The sequence below is a fragment of the Sorex fumeus genome, unplaced genomic scaffold, assembly GCF_029834395.1.
Source record: "Sorex fumeus unplaced genomic scaffold, SorFum_2.1 ptg000003l, whole genome shotgun sequence".
In the NCBI taxonomy this organism is placed as follows: Eukaryota; Metazoa; Chordata; class Mammalia; order Eulipotyphla; family Soricidae; genus Sorex; species Sorex fumeus.
The window spans coordinates 19,042,578-19,059,315 of NW_026606060.1; the positions used below are offsets into that span (position 1 = coordinate 19,042,578).

The 16,738-nt window shown below is 45.5% G+C and overlaps 2 protein-coding genes across 2 annotated transcripts in view; one reads left to right on the plus strand and one right to left on the minus strand.

Annotated features, from left to right (window-relative positions):
- Nucleotides 1-8,421, minus strand: part of POLR1A (RNA polymerase I subunit A) — a 61,597-nt gene extending 53,176 nt beyond the window's left edge. Inside the window, exons 1-4 of the mRNA XM_056118162.1 lie at nucleotides 8,246-8,421; nucleotides 6,565-6,769; nucleotides 4,649-4,798; nucleotides 151-258 (exon numbers count right to left, since the gene is read on the minus strand). Of these exons, the coding sequence (XP_055974137.1) occupies nucleotides 151-258; nucleotides 4,649-4,798; nucleotides 6,565-6,769; nucleotides 8,246-8,322 (540 nt within the window). The 5' untranslated portion in view covers nucleotides 8,323-8,421. The remainder of the gene's footprint in view (nucleotides 1-150; nucleotides 259-4,648; nucleotides 4,799-6,564; nucleotides 6,770-8,245) is intronic.
- Nucleotides 8,422-8,812: 391 nt separating this feature from the next.
- The window catches only part of PTCD3 (pentatricopeptide repeat domain 3), a 29,667-nt gene continuing 21,741 nt past the window's right edge, over nucleotides 8,813-16,738 (plus strand). The window contains exons 1-5 of the mRNA XM_056118176.1: nucleotides 8,813-8,922; nucleotides 11,075-11,127; nucleotides 11,214-11,250; nucleotides 12,500-12,545; nucleotides 15,084-15,152. Coding sequence (XP_055974151.1) covers nucleotides 8,819-8,922; nucleotides 11,075-11,127; nucleotides 11,214-11,250; nucleotides 12,500-12,545; nucleotides 15,084-15,152 — 309 coding nt within the window. The 5' untranslated portion in view covers nucleotides 8,813-8,818. The remainder of the gene's footprint in view (nucleotides 8,923-11,074; nucleotides 11,128-11,213; nucleotides 11,251-12,499; nucleotides 12,546-15,083; nucleotides 15,153-16,738) is intronic.

Here is a 16,738-nt window from a genome sequence, read left to right on the forward strand (position 1 = left end):
ATGACTGAAAGGTGACCTGTATGTAATCTTTGGGTCGGGATTCCAAGCCAGGGCAACTTTACCAGTCCAATGCTCACACGAGTGAGCAGGGAGAGCTGTGGCGATGAAGCTAAGTGAGAATGCTCCAGAGAAGGAGACAGGGTGACTCACGTGTGCGCCATGGGGCCCCAGGTGGTTGTCCTGCACGATCTCGGCTGTCCGCTGCTCTAACTCCTCCTGAATTTCAGAGCCAGTCGGGTCAGGATTTTCTTCCAGAAACTGAAAGAACAAAGCCATGTTGTCAGTGGAGCACATGAGCTCATGGCGGGGCCAGACTTTCTGAGGGCAGAAGTTTAGCTGGGGCATGCAGGGAGAGAGGATGATGACAGAGACATTTCTAAATGCCCAACATAGATGAGAATATCCTGCTCCCCCAAAAGGGGTGCCGGTGGTTTCCAACTAGGGCAAGGACCAGCGCTGGCTGCAGGGGCAGAAAGGCCAAGTACACTGGGCATACCGCAATGGCTGTCAGGATGGGTCACATGTGTCTGCAGGTGTGAAAAGAGTGAAACACTCTGAGCCAGATGACTCCAGTCAAAGCCAGCACAGAGAAGAACCAGGTTGGGATTCAGCACGGAAACACCTTTAAAGCTGAGGCGCCAACAGGGCAGCGGGGACTGGGGAGGGAGGTCTGAGTGTGGGGCACGTGCTGGGAGGCAGGGCGATTCCTGTGGAGCCCTGTCCTGGGGAAGCTCCTCCAGGCTCCCTGGCAACCCCAGAGCTGCAAGACAGCGGCTCCCGCCTGTACACACTTGTCCTGATTCAGTAACTGGGGACTGTATTCCGCCAGCCTCACATAGAGGGGAAAGAAGCCAGAGCCCATTGTAGGAGGACATGAGATTCGTTTCTTCCATCCCAACATGGAAACAGAGGAAGCAGGAATCCCCCAAACCCAAAGGACCAAATATGCAAGAGGCACCCTCACCGGTGCGTCCACCCAGTCTCCACATTCAGACCGGAATGCACCACAGAGCCAACCGAGGCATCTCCTTTCTCACTTCAGCAACGTTCCTGGGCATTGTCACAGCAGGGGATGCTCCTGAAGTGTGCAGCCATTTGTTCAATCCCCACTGCTGGTCACTGGTCACCACTGCCACCAACTCCCCTGCGAGGACCCCCTTTCACCCTACTCCACACCACTTTCCTTCGGATGTTTCACATGAGCTGCCAGCACATGCGCAGACGTTCACCCCAGGACTGTTTTGCTCTTATCTTTTGGGCTCTGGCAGCTCACAACAGGCCACACCCATGCAGAATCTTTTCTTGGCTGCCCACCTTATGTCCTTATAGCTCAATGACCCAAGAAAGATAAGAGGAAGAAGCAAAGGAAAAGGTTTACATTTGTGCCAAGCCTAGGACACCTGCTACCACTCCAACTGTGCAATGGGAAGCTGAGCCACCAGAAAAGAAACAATGTGGAAATACTTAAGAGAAAGGAAACTCTTTCTTGGAGCGATAGCACAGCAGTAGGGCATTTGCCTTGCGTATGGCTGACCTGGCCGAGCCAGGTTCGATTCCTCCACCCCTCTTAGAGAGCCCGGCAAGCTACCAAGAGTATCTCGCCCACATGGCAAAGCCTGGCAAGCTACCCGTGGGGTATTCAATATTCCAAACACAATAACAAGTCTCACAATGGAGAGGTTACTGGGCCCGCTCGAGCAAATCGATGAACAACAGAAGGATAGTGTGCCAGTGTTTTTTTTTTTTTTTTTTTTTTTGCTTTTTGGGTGATACACAGGGGTTACTCCTGGCTCATGCACTCAGGAATTACTCCTAGCAGTACTCGGGAGACCATATGGGATGCTGGGGATTGAACCCGGTCGACCTCGTGCAAGACAAATGCCCTCCCCGCGGTGCTATTATTCCTGCCCCAGAAAGGAAACTCATCACTCACAGATGATTGAATTGTGCCAAAAATCTAGTAGAAGAATCTACAGAATACAATTACAATTGATAAGACACTTTCCCCAGGTGCCACATGAATTTTTAGTACAGAAAATCTGTACACACAAAAAAAATATTTTATGGCCTGCAAACAAAAAAATAAATTTTTTAAAAATGCTATTGGTAAATCACTCTAGAAAAATTTTCCACAATGATTAATGACAAGGGGAAATACATGTCACTCTGCAGTGGAGATCCGGCAGTGATGCTGTGTCCAGGTACCACACAACATGACCAGGAGAGACCAGCCTGACTCTGGGTATCCTCTGTCACATCAGTGAAGCATCCCAACAGCCTATGTAGTATTTGAGAAAAACATGACCCGAAAGGAAATCATCAAATTCAAAACATGAAAAATCTGATAAGACCACTTACCTTGAGTTTTCAGAGTACTCGCTACCATAAAAAATTATTTTTACACATTAAAACACCTACACATTTTTACACATCTATATGCCCACAGAAGCTGGGAAAAGCATTCGTAATGCCTGCCTGTCCTTCACCAACTACAAGACCAAGATGACTGCCCTCCGACATCCTGATGGATCTATCACATCTTCCAGAAGGGCAATGGAGAAGATTATTCATGACTTCTACTCAGATCTCTTTAATAGCCACGTCCACTTGCCCACCAAATTTCGCAGGATGGATATGTCGTTCCCAATGTTCTCCCTTCCGAAATTCAACACACCATCTCGTTGGTAAAGAAACAAAGAGCACCTGGCCCAGACAAGGTCAGACCTGAACACCTGAAGAACTTACCGTCAGTACTCATCAATACACTGGCTCGGCTCTTCACACGCTACCTATCTGAATGCAAGGTTCCATCCCAATGGAAAACCAGCAAGACTGTACTACTATACAAGAAGGGAGACATCCACGATATTGGCAACTATCGCCCAATCTGCCTATTGTCTGTCATCTACAAACTGTTCACTCGAATCATCCTGAATAGGATTGGTAGAACACTAGATGAAGGACAACCATGTGAACAAGCCGGGTTCCGAAAAGGATTCAGCACCATCGACCATATCCACATGATGACCAAGCTTATTGAGGTTTCTCGGGAGTTCAAGATGCCGCTCTGTCTAACGTTCATTGATTTAAAGAAGGCCTTTGATTCTGTTGAGACGGAAGCAGTCATAGAAGCCCTAGCCAATCAGGGAGTACAAACTCAATACATCAGGATCCTCCATGAGCTCTATTACAGATTCACTACCAGGATCTCACCATTCTACAAAGAAGTAATCATCCATGTCAAGAGAGGGGTTCGGCAGGGTGATACCATTTCACCAAAACTCTACAGTGCCACCCTCGAGAACATCATGCGACGACTGGAATGGGAAGGAATGGGAGTGAAGATAGATGGTCGGCAACTACACCACCTCCACTTTGCTGATGACATTGTTCTAATAACACCAAACATCAGCCAAGTGGCACAAATGCTGACTGACTTCGACTGTGAATGTGGAAAGGTCAGATTACAACTGAATCTCACAAAGATAATGTTCATAAGAAACAGTCTTGTTCCTGATGTTCCATTCACTCTCAACAGAACCACCATCTCCGAATAGAACAGTTATATATACCTAGGTCGAGAAATCAACATGATGAATGACCTGGCACCTGAGTTACGCAGGAGGAAGAGAGCGGCTTGGAATGCCTTCAAGAGTGTTGAAGAAATAACTAAGAGGACAAAGAACCTCCAGCTCCGAGCACATCTCTTCGATTCTACTGTTCTTCCTCCATTAACATATGCCTCAGAGACCTGGGCCCTACGAAAACAGGATGAGAACGCTATTCGGGTCTCTCAAAGAGGAATCGAAAGAGCTATGCTTGGAATATCACGTTTCACTCAAATGAGAGATAGATTCCGGAGTTCCGATCGCCGTGAACGCTCAAGAATCAGGGATGCTGTCTCATTTGCCAGGCATCAAAAATCAGATGGGCTGGACACGTAAAGAGGTTTAAAGACGACTGCTGGACTAGAGCCATTACTGACTGGATTCCACGAGACGTCAAAAGATCGCGTGGACGCCCACCTACAAGATGGTCAGACTTCTTCGTCAAGACCCTGAATGATCGGTTTGAGGCTCTGCATATTCCTAGAACGAGCAGACGCCATTGGGCCACGCTAGAACGCAACAGGGATGAATGGAGACGTTACTGGCACCTGCTCGAGTAAATCAATGAGTAACGGGGTATCAAGTGATCAAGTGATATGCCAAAAAAGGGCCAGAGAAATAGCCCAAAAGGCTAGAGTGGATGCACTGTAAAATGCAGGAGGCCGGGGTTTGGTCACCCACCACCACATGGTCTCCTGATCAGGAGTACCACCACTAGATATTGCCTTCAAACCACGAAGAAAATCAGACTGAGGAGATTTAACAATCCAAAGCAGTACATGAGCCTAAAGAAATGTTCCAACAGTGAAAGACCATCTGATCAACTGCTGAGGATGAAATGGTTTTTCACCATTGTTTTCACAAATGTTTCTTTCATGACTTTCATGGCTATGTGCCTCACGTTGAGGTCTTTGTAGGAAATATAAAGGCCACAGCTTCTGGTGACTACTGGGATGCAAGTTCACAGGGATGGCATACGCCCAGCTCTTCTCCACACCATCCGGCTTTCCTGATTCCCACGAGAGCCACCATGCACTTACCCTGCTAAGAATTCTCTCCAGCTCATAGACGGCGTGCAAGGCCCCAACTTCCAGAACTCTCAGCTGACACACTAAGAGATGAATCACAGCACGGGGGCAGGTCAGCAAGTGACAGTTTAAGCAAGAGCCCCGGAGCAGCAGGTAGAGTTTCTGAGGGGAGGAAAACATACACATCGTTAGAATGAGATGTTGTACCCAAGGAACTTATCAGTAACAGGCATTTGTATTTGTGTAGCAGCTTACCCTTTCTGCTCTGGGGCCAGAGAGCTAGTACGGCAGGTAGGATGTTTGTCTTACCTGCCAGCAACCTGAGTTCACTCCCCAGCACCCGCTATGTCCTTTGAATCCTGCTGGAAGTGATCTCTGAGCAGAGCTAGGAATAAGCCCTAAGCAGGTGTGGTCCAAAAACAAAACAAAAAAAGAATTCCACTTAATCCTCAATGCCTAAAAACCTTTTTTGAACCCAAGAACTGGATACATATTCCTCTCCATATTCTTCTATGATCTAATCTCAATTCATGAAAAGATTTTTGAAAGCTGGAGGAGTCTCCTCAGCAGTGCTAGGGGATGTTTCTTTGGAAGGCAGGTGGAATGCAGTGGATCCAGGGGATCATACCTGGAATCTTTGGCATGCAAATTGTGCGCTTCACCCCTATAGGCTATTCCTCAGTCCCTAAGATTTACTTAGGTCTGAGATAAGGAACTATATTTATTTTAACTAAGTCCTAAATACTGAAATTAATATTTCAAATATTTTATTAAAGTGTTAAAGTATTTATACTGCAGCCGACCATGGTTTGATCCCCAGCACTGCATATGGTCCCCTGAACCACACCAGAAGTTGTCCCTAAACACAGAGCCATCAGTAAGCCCTGAGCATTGCCAGGGCTGGCTCAAAAGTTAAAAAAAAAAAAAGTAGATAGTACTTAAATAACTTAAACGTACTTAAAAAATTCAGTTTATGGGGGCTGGAGCAATAGCACAGCGGGTAGGGGGGTGTTTGCCTTGCACGCAGCAGACCTGAGTTCGATTCCCAGCATCCCACATGGTCCCCTGAGCACCGCCAGGAGTAATTTCTGAGTGCAGAGCCAGGAATAACCCCTGTGCATTGCCGGGTGTGACCCAAAAAGCAAAAATAAGAATAAAAATAAAAAAAAAACCCACAAAAAATTCAGTTTATGAATAAAATTCCCCGTCTTTAATATGACTAACAAGCCTGCTCTTCATGGCCCTGTTCTCTGTGAACACTCATCTCGCTCACTTATCTCAATGTCCCTCTGCTTGCTTGCTCTTTTAAGCTTGTGTTCCCTCCTGAACATGGAGACCTTCTCTCTTTTCTTATATCTAAGCAAGTTTTGTTCAATAAAAACTATCTTGCTTCATTAAAAAAAGAACCATATATATAAATTATACATATGCATGACAAACAGACAAAAAGCACGCTTACATCCACTAACATCTGGATCCTTTAAAACACACCTATGTGACTAGTTTAAGTGATAAAGGGCTGAAGAGGAACAATGAGGACCCTTAGGAGACTGTGAGGGCTTCTCGAGCTTTGCTCTTCCTGCCACCAAGCATCAGCCTGTCATCCACCTGAAGACATCACAGACTAGGAGAGGCCTGACTGTCCCTCACCAGCAGGAAGGGCCCGGGGATGAATCTACCCCCCTCCACCCCTATGTGATGAGAATCCATCTGAGGCAACAGAACTGACACTCCTGCAGGGAAGACTCAGGGATCCAGGGGCATACATATGACTTGGCACATTGAGGTTTCATCCTGGGAAAGAGCACTTTCACCCCAAGAGTCTGAAGAGACCTCCTCAGACACTCCCTGTTGGGTGAAGAGTGGTACTTGCACCCCACCAGTAGCACTGAGACCATTGCCTCACGGCAGCCCTAGGTGAAACGTACGTCGAAGAGCAGCGGGTTGTAGACGGTGAGTGGGAGCTCGATGTGGCCCAGGTGCCCGGAACAGTTGTTGAAGTCCTGCACACAGGTGGAACACACCTCCTTGGAGTCCGCAGGGCCCAGAGCCAGGTCATATAGGCCATTCACTGACGGGTTGCCCAGGCTGTCCAGGTACCGAGGATTTGTGATCGACTTGACACTTAGTTTCCTAAGAAGATTAAAACCAGATAGCAGGAAAGCCAAGGTTACCTGACTTCTCAATGGTTTCCCCTTCGCTGTGGTCGAATGATAGATTAACATGTTTCTCAAACACTGGCAGCTGCAGAATCTGTGTCTGAGTTCTTACCTCCACAGGCCAGTGCTGAGGGGAGCCTGCTCACAGGAGTGGCTCGATAAATAGGTACTTAATGACCAAGTGAGATAAAAACCGCTCAAACATCAATTTTGTACCAACCCTGCGCTGAGCACACTGGAACACTTTATGAAAAGGAGGTAAACCATCTGCAACTTAGATGCTTCAAAGTACTCAGTCTTGACCATAACCCTCCAAAATGGGCACCACTACATAAAATTTTCAGAGGAGAAAACTGAGACTCAGAGCAGGAAGGTGATTTAATTCAGGTGACCTACACAGAATGAGGGTTGGAGAGAGACAAGAGATTTAAACTAACTCAAAGGACCCCACAGTTCAGTAAAGGAGTTGTAGCCCAAATAATCCCAGTAGGCAAGTGAGTGAGTGCTGAAATTTTGGCAAATTAATTGAAGATCTCTGTGTGATATTCAAGATGCTCAGGAAATAGATGAATAAATAAGTCTGAACACCAGGAAAAGCAATTTGGGCTTTTCTAGTCTAGAAAAAAAAATTTAGGACAAGAAAAATTGTGCAGAGCTGGGCAGATGGCTCAAAGGGCTGGTGCACATGCTTGCAGGGACCCCCAGGGTTACATCCCCAGCACCCACATGGTTCCCCAAACACAGGGACTGGCCAAAAGAGAAAAAAAAAGTTATGACCACTGTACCACAAGAACACCTGGATTTATGAAAATGAGTCATCAGTTAAGGAGCCTGAGAAGAAATAGAATATAACCACCTTGTTCAACAAGGTGTCAGAAAGCAGAGTTCACTGCTTGTGAAAAACTGGACCTTAACGGTGTCTCAGTTTGATAAACTGAGCAAGGAAAGAAAGCAGTACTTTTCCACAGAAATTCACTTACAAAAACAGATTCTGAAGACAGTAGAATGTTGAGGCTGCACTCAAGACTGTCAAAACTGAGGACCGAAGCGTCCTCAATTGATCTGGGTACTAGAAGGAGAACTTTGCAAAAAGTTGTCCCCTAAACAGGCTTGAAGAATAATCATTTTAAGAATAAGACTAATTCCGTTTAAGAAACTGCGTCAATGACTTTAATATAACTCCACAAACGCCGGTTAATTTAATAGGAGCCGGGAAAATGATACCACCACAACCTGGTAACTCCCTCCATCCTAGCACAAACTCTTTCCCCAATCCCACAGCAGAAGCCCGCCGAACATCTCCAGAACTACGAATCCCAGCAGGCGACGCGCCGAATATCGTGGACTCAGAGCCCACATTGCGCGCAAAGCCTGGCGGGAATTGTAGTTTGAGGCGCCCGCCCCCCCTTCCCCGCGGCACGCTTTGCTGCACTGCCCACCAACTCCTTACTTGAGCTCTTCAGCCGAATACATCCCGAAGGAAACGCCCTGCAGCCGCCGCCAGGGCAAGTTCTTTGAACCCAACATCTTCCCAGTCAATTTCGAGTCCGGACACAAGAAATTTCAATCACCACGCGTACATTCCCGTCGCAGACTAGAGATTCCCCGGCACCATGTGATTTTTCACTCCGCTTCCGCGCGAGATGCGCGCTGGGAAATGAGATTTACGTGGACTAGACAACTTCCTCTGCGGGGGGGGGGAGACAAAATGATTTCGTGACTCTTGCTCTCTTCCCGTGAAAACCATCGAATATATCAAAACATCAAAACAAGTATTTTATAAAAAATCTCCGAGGGAAATGAAACATGTTGAGATATTTAATTTCCGTGAGGAAATTGTTAAAAAAAAAAAAAGAGGCTCGTGTTTCCCGGCCTTTCTCGTGCTTGGTTCGCTCTTGTCCCGTCTCCGCCAATAGCAGCGCTCTAGCCGCGCTAGTTCCCGCCCAGCCCTCCGTTCTCCCCGCCCCCGGTGACCCTGAAGGGCGAAGGCGTGCTTTCCCAGCATGCTTAGCAAGGGGCAGCCATGGCGGCTGCAGCTTCGGGGTTCTGTTTGCGGGCCCCCAGCAGGCTGCGCCTGCCCTTGACTGTTCGGCACGTAGGTGTATGTGGACGGGCGCTCAGCTGCAGGTAAGAAACGCGTAGGGGAGTCCAGGGGGAGGACTCCGGCGGCTTTTGGCTTAGTCTGGCGCGGCCGCGGCCGTGCTAGGGACGGCTGGTGGCGCGCGCCGGGCGCCCTCCTGCCGCGTGCTCCTCCAGCCCGGCGGCCAGAACCCCCTCCCCGCCCCCCGACCTCTGGGACGGAATCCGTGGCACGTGGAAACTGCTCCTTGGTTTTATCTACCCAGGGGCTGACGCTGTTGGCAAGACCAGGTTCTGCTCTCCAGCGGAACCAGCCTCTTCCTACTGTAATCATTAGCCAGCCCACTCTCAGTGATAAAGTTGTCGTTGCTCTTAACATCAGGCAGCGTGGAGCACTAGAATTTCCCAGAACTCTCTGGGCCGGGCACTGTGTAAAAGTTCTGAACAGGCTCTTGGGATGACTGTCGGTTGCAGCCTGTCGATTATAGAAGTTTTTTCACTGATCAGATTCATTGGTAGGCTAGGAGTTTTTTTGTTTGTTTGTTTTGCCGTCATACTGGCTTTGCACCCGGGGATCATTTCTGGGACTACTCGGAGGACCATCTGGGGTGTCGGGATTGGAACCCTCAGCGCCCTCTAGGCAAGCGTGGTACCTGCTATGCTATCTCTCTGCCCTTGGGTTGTAGTTTATAATAAGTAATTGAGAAAACTGCAGTTTAGGACTTGATGTTCATATTTCATTTTCTTCATAGGATGGTAGACAAATTAATTCACTTGTAAATTTGATCTAGCACGGACCTCTAAGAAAATAGGAATAAGTGAGATAATGTAGTTTACAGCACATGATTCTTTTTCTTATATTTAAAAGGATGGGGATCCGGTGATGTTCAGGTCTTACTCCTTACTCTCTGCTCAGGAATCATTCTTCCAAGTGCAAGGGGGACCGTGGCCCCAGTGATTCAAATCAAACTCGGATCAATCGCATGCAAGGCAGGCGCCTCCTGTACTATCTCTCCTGCCCACTGCAGTGTAAGCCTCCACCTAGTCCTGCAGAAGCCTTACTGCCCAGACTCAGTCTTGGTTTTGCAGGTGGTACTCTGTGTTGCCATTCTCCTACCCATTTCCTTTGCCTGGCAGCAGTATCTTCCCCTTCAGCTTCCATCCGTTGATCTGTGACTTAATAGCATAAGAAATAAGTAACTTCTTTTGTGAAATATTCCTAACTGATAGAGACATTCTTGTTTTAAAGTGATGCCTGAGGGTTGGAGAGATGGTTCAGAGAATTGGAGAGCTTTGCATGCAGGAGCCTAGATTTCATCCCTGAATGCCATGGTATTTGGAGCACCACCAGGAGCACGAACCAGCAGCCTGGTTCGAAGGGTATGGTCCCAAACTCCAGAATAAATAATACATCACTTATTATATAACAATAAGTGATGCCTTAGACCAGACAGCAGTATCAAGAGTGTTTTTCTATTTTGGCAATTTTTTAAACAGTACAGATGCCATATAGAGAAAGGAAACACACAGAAGACACACATTATCTGTAGTGTGTTAGCTATTTTTATTTTTCGAGTATGATCAAAGCCTTTTGAAACCAAGTCGTGGGTCAGGATGAAAATAAAAAATAGCAATTCCATGTTTTAAACTGCTCTTTCCTGATTGAAATGAAAAATTATGGTGATATTAGATTCATAATCATATTTGCCCTAATATGGATAGCTTTATCAGGAACACGATGATTGGGATGTTGCTGTAAAACCAGCTGATAAATTGTTCTTAGAGTGTTAATCAGCTTTTCAGATTTTTCATTAGCTATTAAACTTACCCCTTTTAGGACCAGAAAGATAGTACAGTTCTACGTACCCCGTTTGATTGTAGGTACATGACGGGGAATGGTCCAGTTCCCTCTCAGTCCTGTACCTCACCAAAGAAACTACCCCTACCTCACTCTTCCCACTGCCCTTTTAAAAAATTATGTAATGAGCTTGCATGGGTTAAATCATTTTGACTATATTGTTTATCTCTTGCCCATTTTGTAATTTAACATTCTTGAGGCTGTTTTCTAACTGAACATTGACACAAATTATCTAGTTTGATCTATGGTGTGGTCCTAGGCCTCAGATTGTACATAGGTTAGGAGGAACTTCAGGTAGGAACATTAATGAATGTTAGCTTTAGGATTTTTTTTTTTTTGCAGGCCTTATTCTGGAAGTATTGCTGTTTCAAAGGTTGAAGGAACTGATACAACTGGTAAGAAAAATATTGTTATTATAAAATGTTGCTACTTTGTAATAATAGTATTGAGAAACTTTCACTATTTTATTTTTTTCACAAAGGGGTTGAAGAAGTGGTCATTCCGAAAAAGAAAACATGGTGAGTATTATGTCAAACATGGTGAATATTTCGTCCTGTAAATTCATTGGGTGATTGAGACTTCATATGAATGAAATGCTGGAAAAGATTCAGTGGCCTGAAGCTCATTCAGAGAGTGTTCTTGGAGAGAAAGTTGGAAAGTTAGAGAGTCCCAAAGAGCATAAAGTGCATTGGGGTGCATTGGGGTTGAGAGCACATGCTTTGTATGGATGAAGCCCTGGTTTTGATCCCAGGCTCTGTGCACACACACGGAACAGGAGAGAGAAGATGCAAGTAGTGAGTGGGGAGTAAGATTTATCAAGATTAGGAAGGGAGGGGTGCAGAGAGAGTACAGTTGGTGGGCACTTGCCGATGACCCAGGTTTGGTCCCCCAAAACCCACTAGGAGTAAGCCCTGAGCACTGCTGGGTGCTTGCCTTTTATGCGGCTGACTCAGGTTCGATCTCTGCACCACACAGGGCCATGAATGATCCCTGAGCACAGAGCCAGGATTAAATAAGCCCCAAGCACTGCCAGGTGCAGGCCAAAGACAATACCCTCCCACCCCACATGTTTAAAAGAAAATAAAGGATAAAAACATCTTCAGGGCTAAATTTGGGTTAACATTTTTGAGAGAGGAGGTGAAAGTAACCTCTATATATAGCCTTTAAGAAGGTCAAAATTAATGATACTGACAAAAATTTTTTCTTCTTCTTTTTTTTTTTTTTTTTTTTTTTGGTTGATACTTCGCAGTGCTTGAGGGCTACTCCTGGCTTGTTGGTTGAGGGTCTTTCTTGGCAGTGAACCAAGACTGAATCAAGATGGCTTCTGCATGCAAAACATGCTTAGTTCTTACAGCAATCTCTCAGTCCAAAATGCTTCTGTTTTAACTCAGTAAAAAGATTCTTGAGTGAACTGCCTATTTTTTTTTTTTTGTTTTTCTTTTTCGAACTGCCTATTTAGCGTAAAAGTTCTTGTAGAAAAGTTTTAATTGGGTGTGTTTAAAGACTCAAAAAAAAAAAAGGTCATTCCCTCAGTGATCAGAAGATTCTGGTACATTTAAGAAAAAATTTTGGAGGCATTGCCTGTAAAAATGACCTCTTTTGAAGCTATTGAAGAATCTGAATGTCAGTCCTTTAAGACTTGCATGAATGTCACTACAGAAAACCTAAGGGACTTTTTTATTAGCCCCTCCACTCTGAGAGGAGAACCAGTTGTTTGCTTTGTATGAAAATTCCTGATGAGGGTTAACTTACGGTTTTCATTCTCAGGGATAAAGTGGCTGTTCTTCAAGCTCTTGCATCCACAGTAAACAGGGTAAGTAAAGAATTCTAGGACTTTGCATCTAAAATAGCTAATAGCAAATGCATTTATTGTTCACACCTCTTTGTTATGTAGAATTAAACGTCTGTGAATCTAGAAGTTTTCTTAAATATTGTCTAAGTCAAACAACCATTCATGCGACAAGTGAATCTTAAAAGTTTTTGAAGTAAGTGGTCTTGGTCTCATTAGGATGATAAAGTCTGGATTTAGTTTCCTGTTTGAAATTCTTGAAATTTAATATATCTACTATACCAATGTTGCTTAAAAACTTATTCTTCTGAAGAGTGAGCTAATGCAATGTGTGTTCCCGGGGAATAGTTTGTACTGTCATGCAGGATATCTTAGATCAGCTGTGGGAAATTGTGTCCAGGCCACGCTAAAAATATGGAACATGAGTTTACAAAAGCCAAATATTTTGTTCCATAGTCAAGTAGCTAGCTTTGTGATTACCTTTTCAGTATGGTCTTTGTTAACTTTTTCCTTTTTTTTTTTTTTTTTTTTGCATAGTAGTTATTTTTTAATTCTCTGTGTATTTTGTGTTTTCCTGGAGTAGGGGTATTTTTGGGCCTGGGGGTCTCCTAGTGTTTGACTAGTACTTTAGCATGTAAGAGGTACTCAGTATTGGCTGGATGTATAATGAATGCCTTGCACTCAGTTGGCAGTTAGCAAAGAGACAGTGGCGTCAGTAGGCAGAGCTATTAAGATGCTGGAGTTGGCTCAGTCTGGTAACAGTTTCACTGAGTAGAAGAAGAATACCTTCCAGCTCAATTGCAATGTGCTCAGTGCCATTTATTAAAATAAGATAGGAAGGAGATTAATAATTTCAGGAATAAATTGGATTGAACTAGACTGTTAAGTGTGGTGTGTGATAAGGAATCCAGCGTGGCGTCTAAACAGGGTCTCAGATTAGTATTCTCCAATGCTGATGGGGGATCAGAGCCTGCACCAACTGTTTGAGCTGAACAGGGAGGAGCCTGTTACACTTGCACTAGAACTGTACTTCTGTTTATTATATCCTTGCTGCATTACTCAAGGGGGGCACGTAGCTAGCCAATAGGCCCTGAGGGGGCTTGGGTCTTAAAAATGACAGCAGGAAGATAGGACTGAAAAATACTGCCTCCCTTGAGAGTCATAGACAAGGAGTGCTCTAAGAGGAGTTTAGGACAAGGCACCGGGGCTGGAAGAAATCTGGGTATCGGTGGGTTTGCCTTAGGAATCAAAGGCCCCAGAACTGCAGAAGGGGAATCAGAAAGAGGAAGAAAGGAAATAATTTGAGGGCAGTTCTAAATGTGTACTTGGGAAGAGAGGGTAAATAATTGCTCAGAAAATAGAACCGTATAGAATGTTGTGGTAATATAGTAGCAGAATAATTTAATGAGGAAGGACAAGACAAAGAAGAAGCTGCATCTCCTCCCCGGGGTTCCGGTGGTACCTTCCAGTTGAGGAGGAACTCGGTCAGTGGAACTAGCTAGTTTGGAAGGAAAACAGTGTAAGAAACTATTAACTAGTTAATAGTTAATTCAGACTAGTTAATTCAGAGGATTAATCCCTGGAGTCTAATTGAAGTAATAGACACATCTTTTTCTGTTTGTTTTGGGCCACACCTGGTGATGCTCAGGCTTAGTCCTGACTAGATTGGGACTTGAACCAGGTCGACCTTGTGTAAAGCAGGTGCTTTAGCCACTGTGCTAATGCTCTAGCCCTCTTTGTTGTTGTTGTTGTTGTTGTTTGGGGCCACACCTGAAGGTGCTTGGGACTGGGCTGTTCTAGGGATCAAATCCTGTGCTTCTGTATACAAAACTGTAAGGTTTGGGCCTCTGGGGACAGAGAGATACTATAGGAGGCAGGCACCACCCCCTGCTCAATCCCTGGCACTGCTATGATCCCCAAGCACTTCCGAGAGTAAGCACCAAGCACTGCCAGGTATGTTTCCAAACACCCCCTTATTCTCAAACCACCATAAAACACCAGAAATTAAGACCTCACATAGCCTGCTTGATCCCCAGCATTGCATGGACCCCCTGAGCATGGAAGCCGGAATCACTCCCAGTCACTGACTGATATGGGCTATGCCTCTATCACTTGGCCACAGAAAGGACTAGTTTTGGGGTATCCATTATTTTCTGTTGCATATAATCATAATTCAGTCTGACAAAACTTAGTTTATTTAGGTATTAGGGTATCTTTTTTTGTATATGTGTATATAGAAAGGTTTATTAAACATCATCTATATCCTGAATATAATTAAAAGTAACGATTTATAATTAGCACTAAAATTTGCACAGTTCTCACTGAAAATCTCACTGAGGGACCGAAGAGATCGTACATCTGGTAAGGCACTTACCTTGCACACAGATGACCCAGGCAATCCCTGGCACCCCTGTAGTCCTCTGAGCACCATCAGGAGTGATTGCTGAGTGCACAGCCAGGAGTAACCCCTAAACAAGGCCAGGTATGGCCCTAAAACCTAAAAACCATAACAATCTCCCTGCTCCTGCCAAAAAATGTCACTGAAGAAACTCTTCTCCACAGGATGCCACAGCAGTCCCTTACGCCTTTCAGGATGATCCTTATCTCATACCAACATCTTCCTTGGAATCTGTAAGTATTTTTTAATAATTTAAATTACTCGGTTTTATTTTGCTGGTGTGGATGCAAGGGTGCCTCTGTATTTTAGAAAGACCTTTGAAAAATAGGTGCTCATATTTTGGGTAGATTTTCTAAAATGAATCAGGAAGATTTAGAGTTAATCTCTGGAAAGGGTTTGGGGTTGGATTTTTTTTTTTTGTAGGTATATTGCTATTTATTCAGCCACTGATTAGCTGATTGAATTGTGCATGAACTCCACCTTACTTTTACTTTTTTTTCTATTTTTTTATAATTTTATTTATTGAATCACCATGAGAGCAGTTACAAAGCTTTTGGGTTTAAGTTCGGTCATACAGTGAAACACCCGTACCTTAACCAGTGCCCGTTCTCCACCACCAAAAATCCCAGTATACTCCCATCCCACACTCCCCCTACCTGTGGGGCAGATGATTTCCACATTACTCTCTCTCTACTTTGATCACATTCAATATTTCGACACCAGACCCACCATTACTATTTGGGATTTTACCCCAACACTCAGATCTGCCGAAAAAGCAACAGTAGACAATTTGTTTTCTATTGCTGGTTATAAATAACATATGATGTCGTGACTGTAGTAGTGGCTGCGCGATTTTCAAATTCCGAAATTTTAACAATTAAATCTGGAGGGATTTCTTGTCAAAACCTACTGGGTTCCGAGATTTGTTCCTGAATCTCTAGGATCGTGGCCGTTAAGCAGCTTGATCAGGAGCCAGAGAGGCTGTTTGTGGGTGGTAACTCAGGGTTTTGTTGGGACGAGGAGGGTTTTGTTGGGACGGGGAGGAAAGGGCTGGTTCCACCCCCATTCCATGAGGCCCCACGTGTCTAGTCACTGCAGGCCTGAATCTAACTGCTCAGTGACCTCTGGAGGATGGCAGCCACTGAACCGCCAAGGGGGAGCAGGCGGAGGGACAGCACCCTTTCCCCCCTGGGGTGGCCCGGCAACAGTAACCTACTGTGGGTTCCAGACATATTTCTGACAAAAGCTGCTGGGTTCCAAGATTTGTTTCTGAGTCTCTTGGATCATGGCTGTTAAGCAGCTTTATCAGGAGCCAGAGAGGCCATTTGTGGGCTACGACTAGGGATCTCATTGGGACGGGGAGGAAAGGCTGACTCCACCCCCCATCCTGTGAGGCTCCGCATGTCTCCTCACTGCAGGCCCAAACCTGACTGTCCAGTGGCCTCTGGAGGATGGCAGGCACTGCGCCTCCAGGGGGAACAGGCCAAGACATGGAACCTATTCCCACCTGGAGTGGCCCAGCGCCAGTAACCTACTGCAGGAACAGGACGCATTTCTGCCAAAAGCCACTGGGTTATGAGATTTATATCCGAGTCTGGGATTGTGGCCATTAAGCGGCTTGATCAGGAACCAAAGAGGCCGTTTGTGGCAACGAGTTGGGGTCTCGTTGGGGTGGGGAGGAAAGGGCTGGCTCCACCCCCATCCGTGAGACCCCTCGTGTCTTGTCACTGCGGTCCCAAACCTGACTGTCCAGTGGCCTCTGGCTGATGGCGGTCACCGAGCTGACAAGGGGGAGCAGGTGGAGGGACAGCACCCTTTT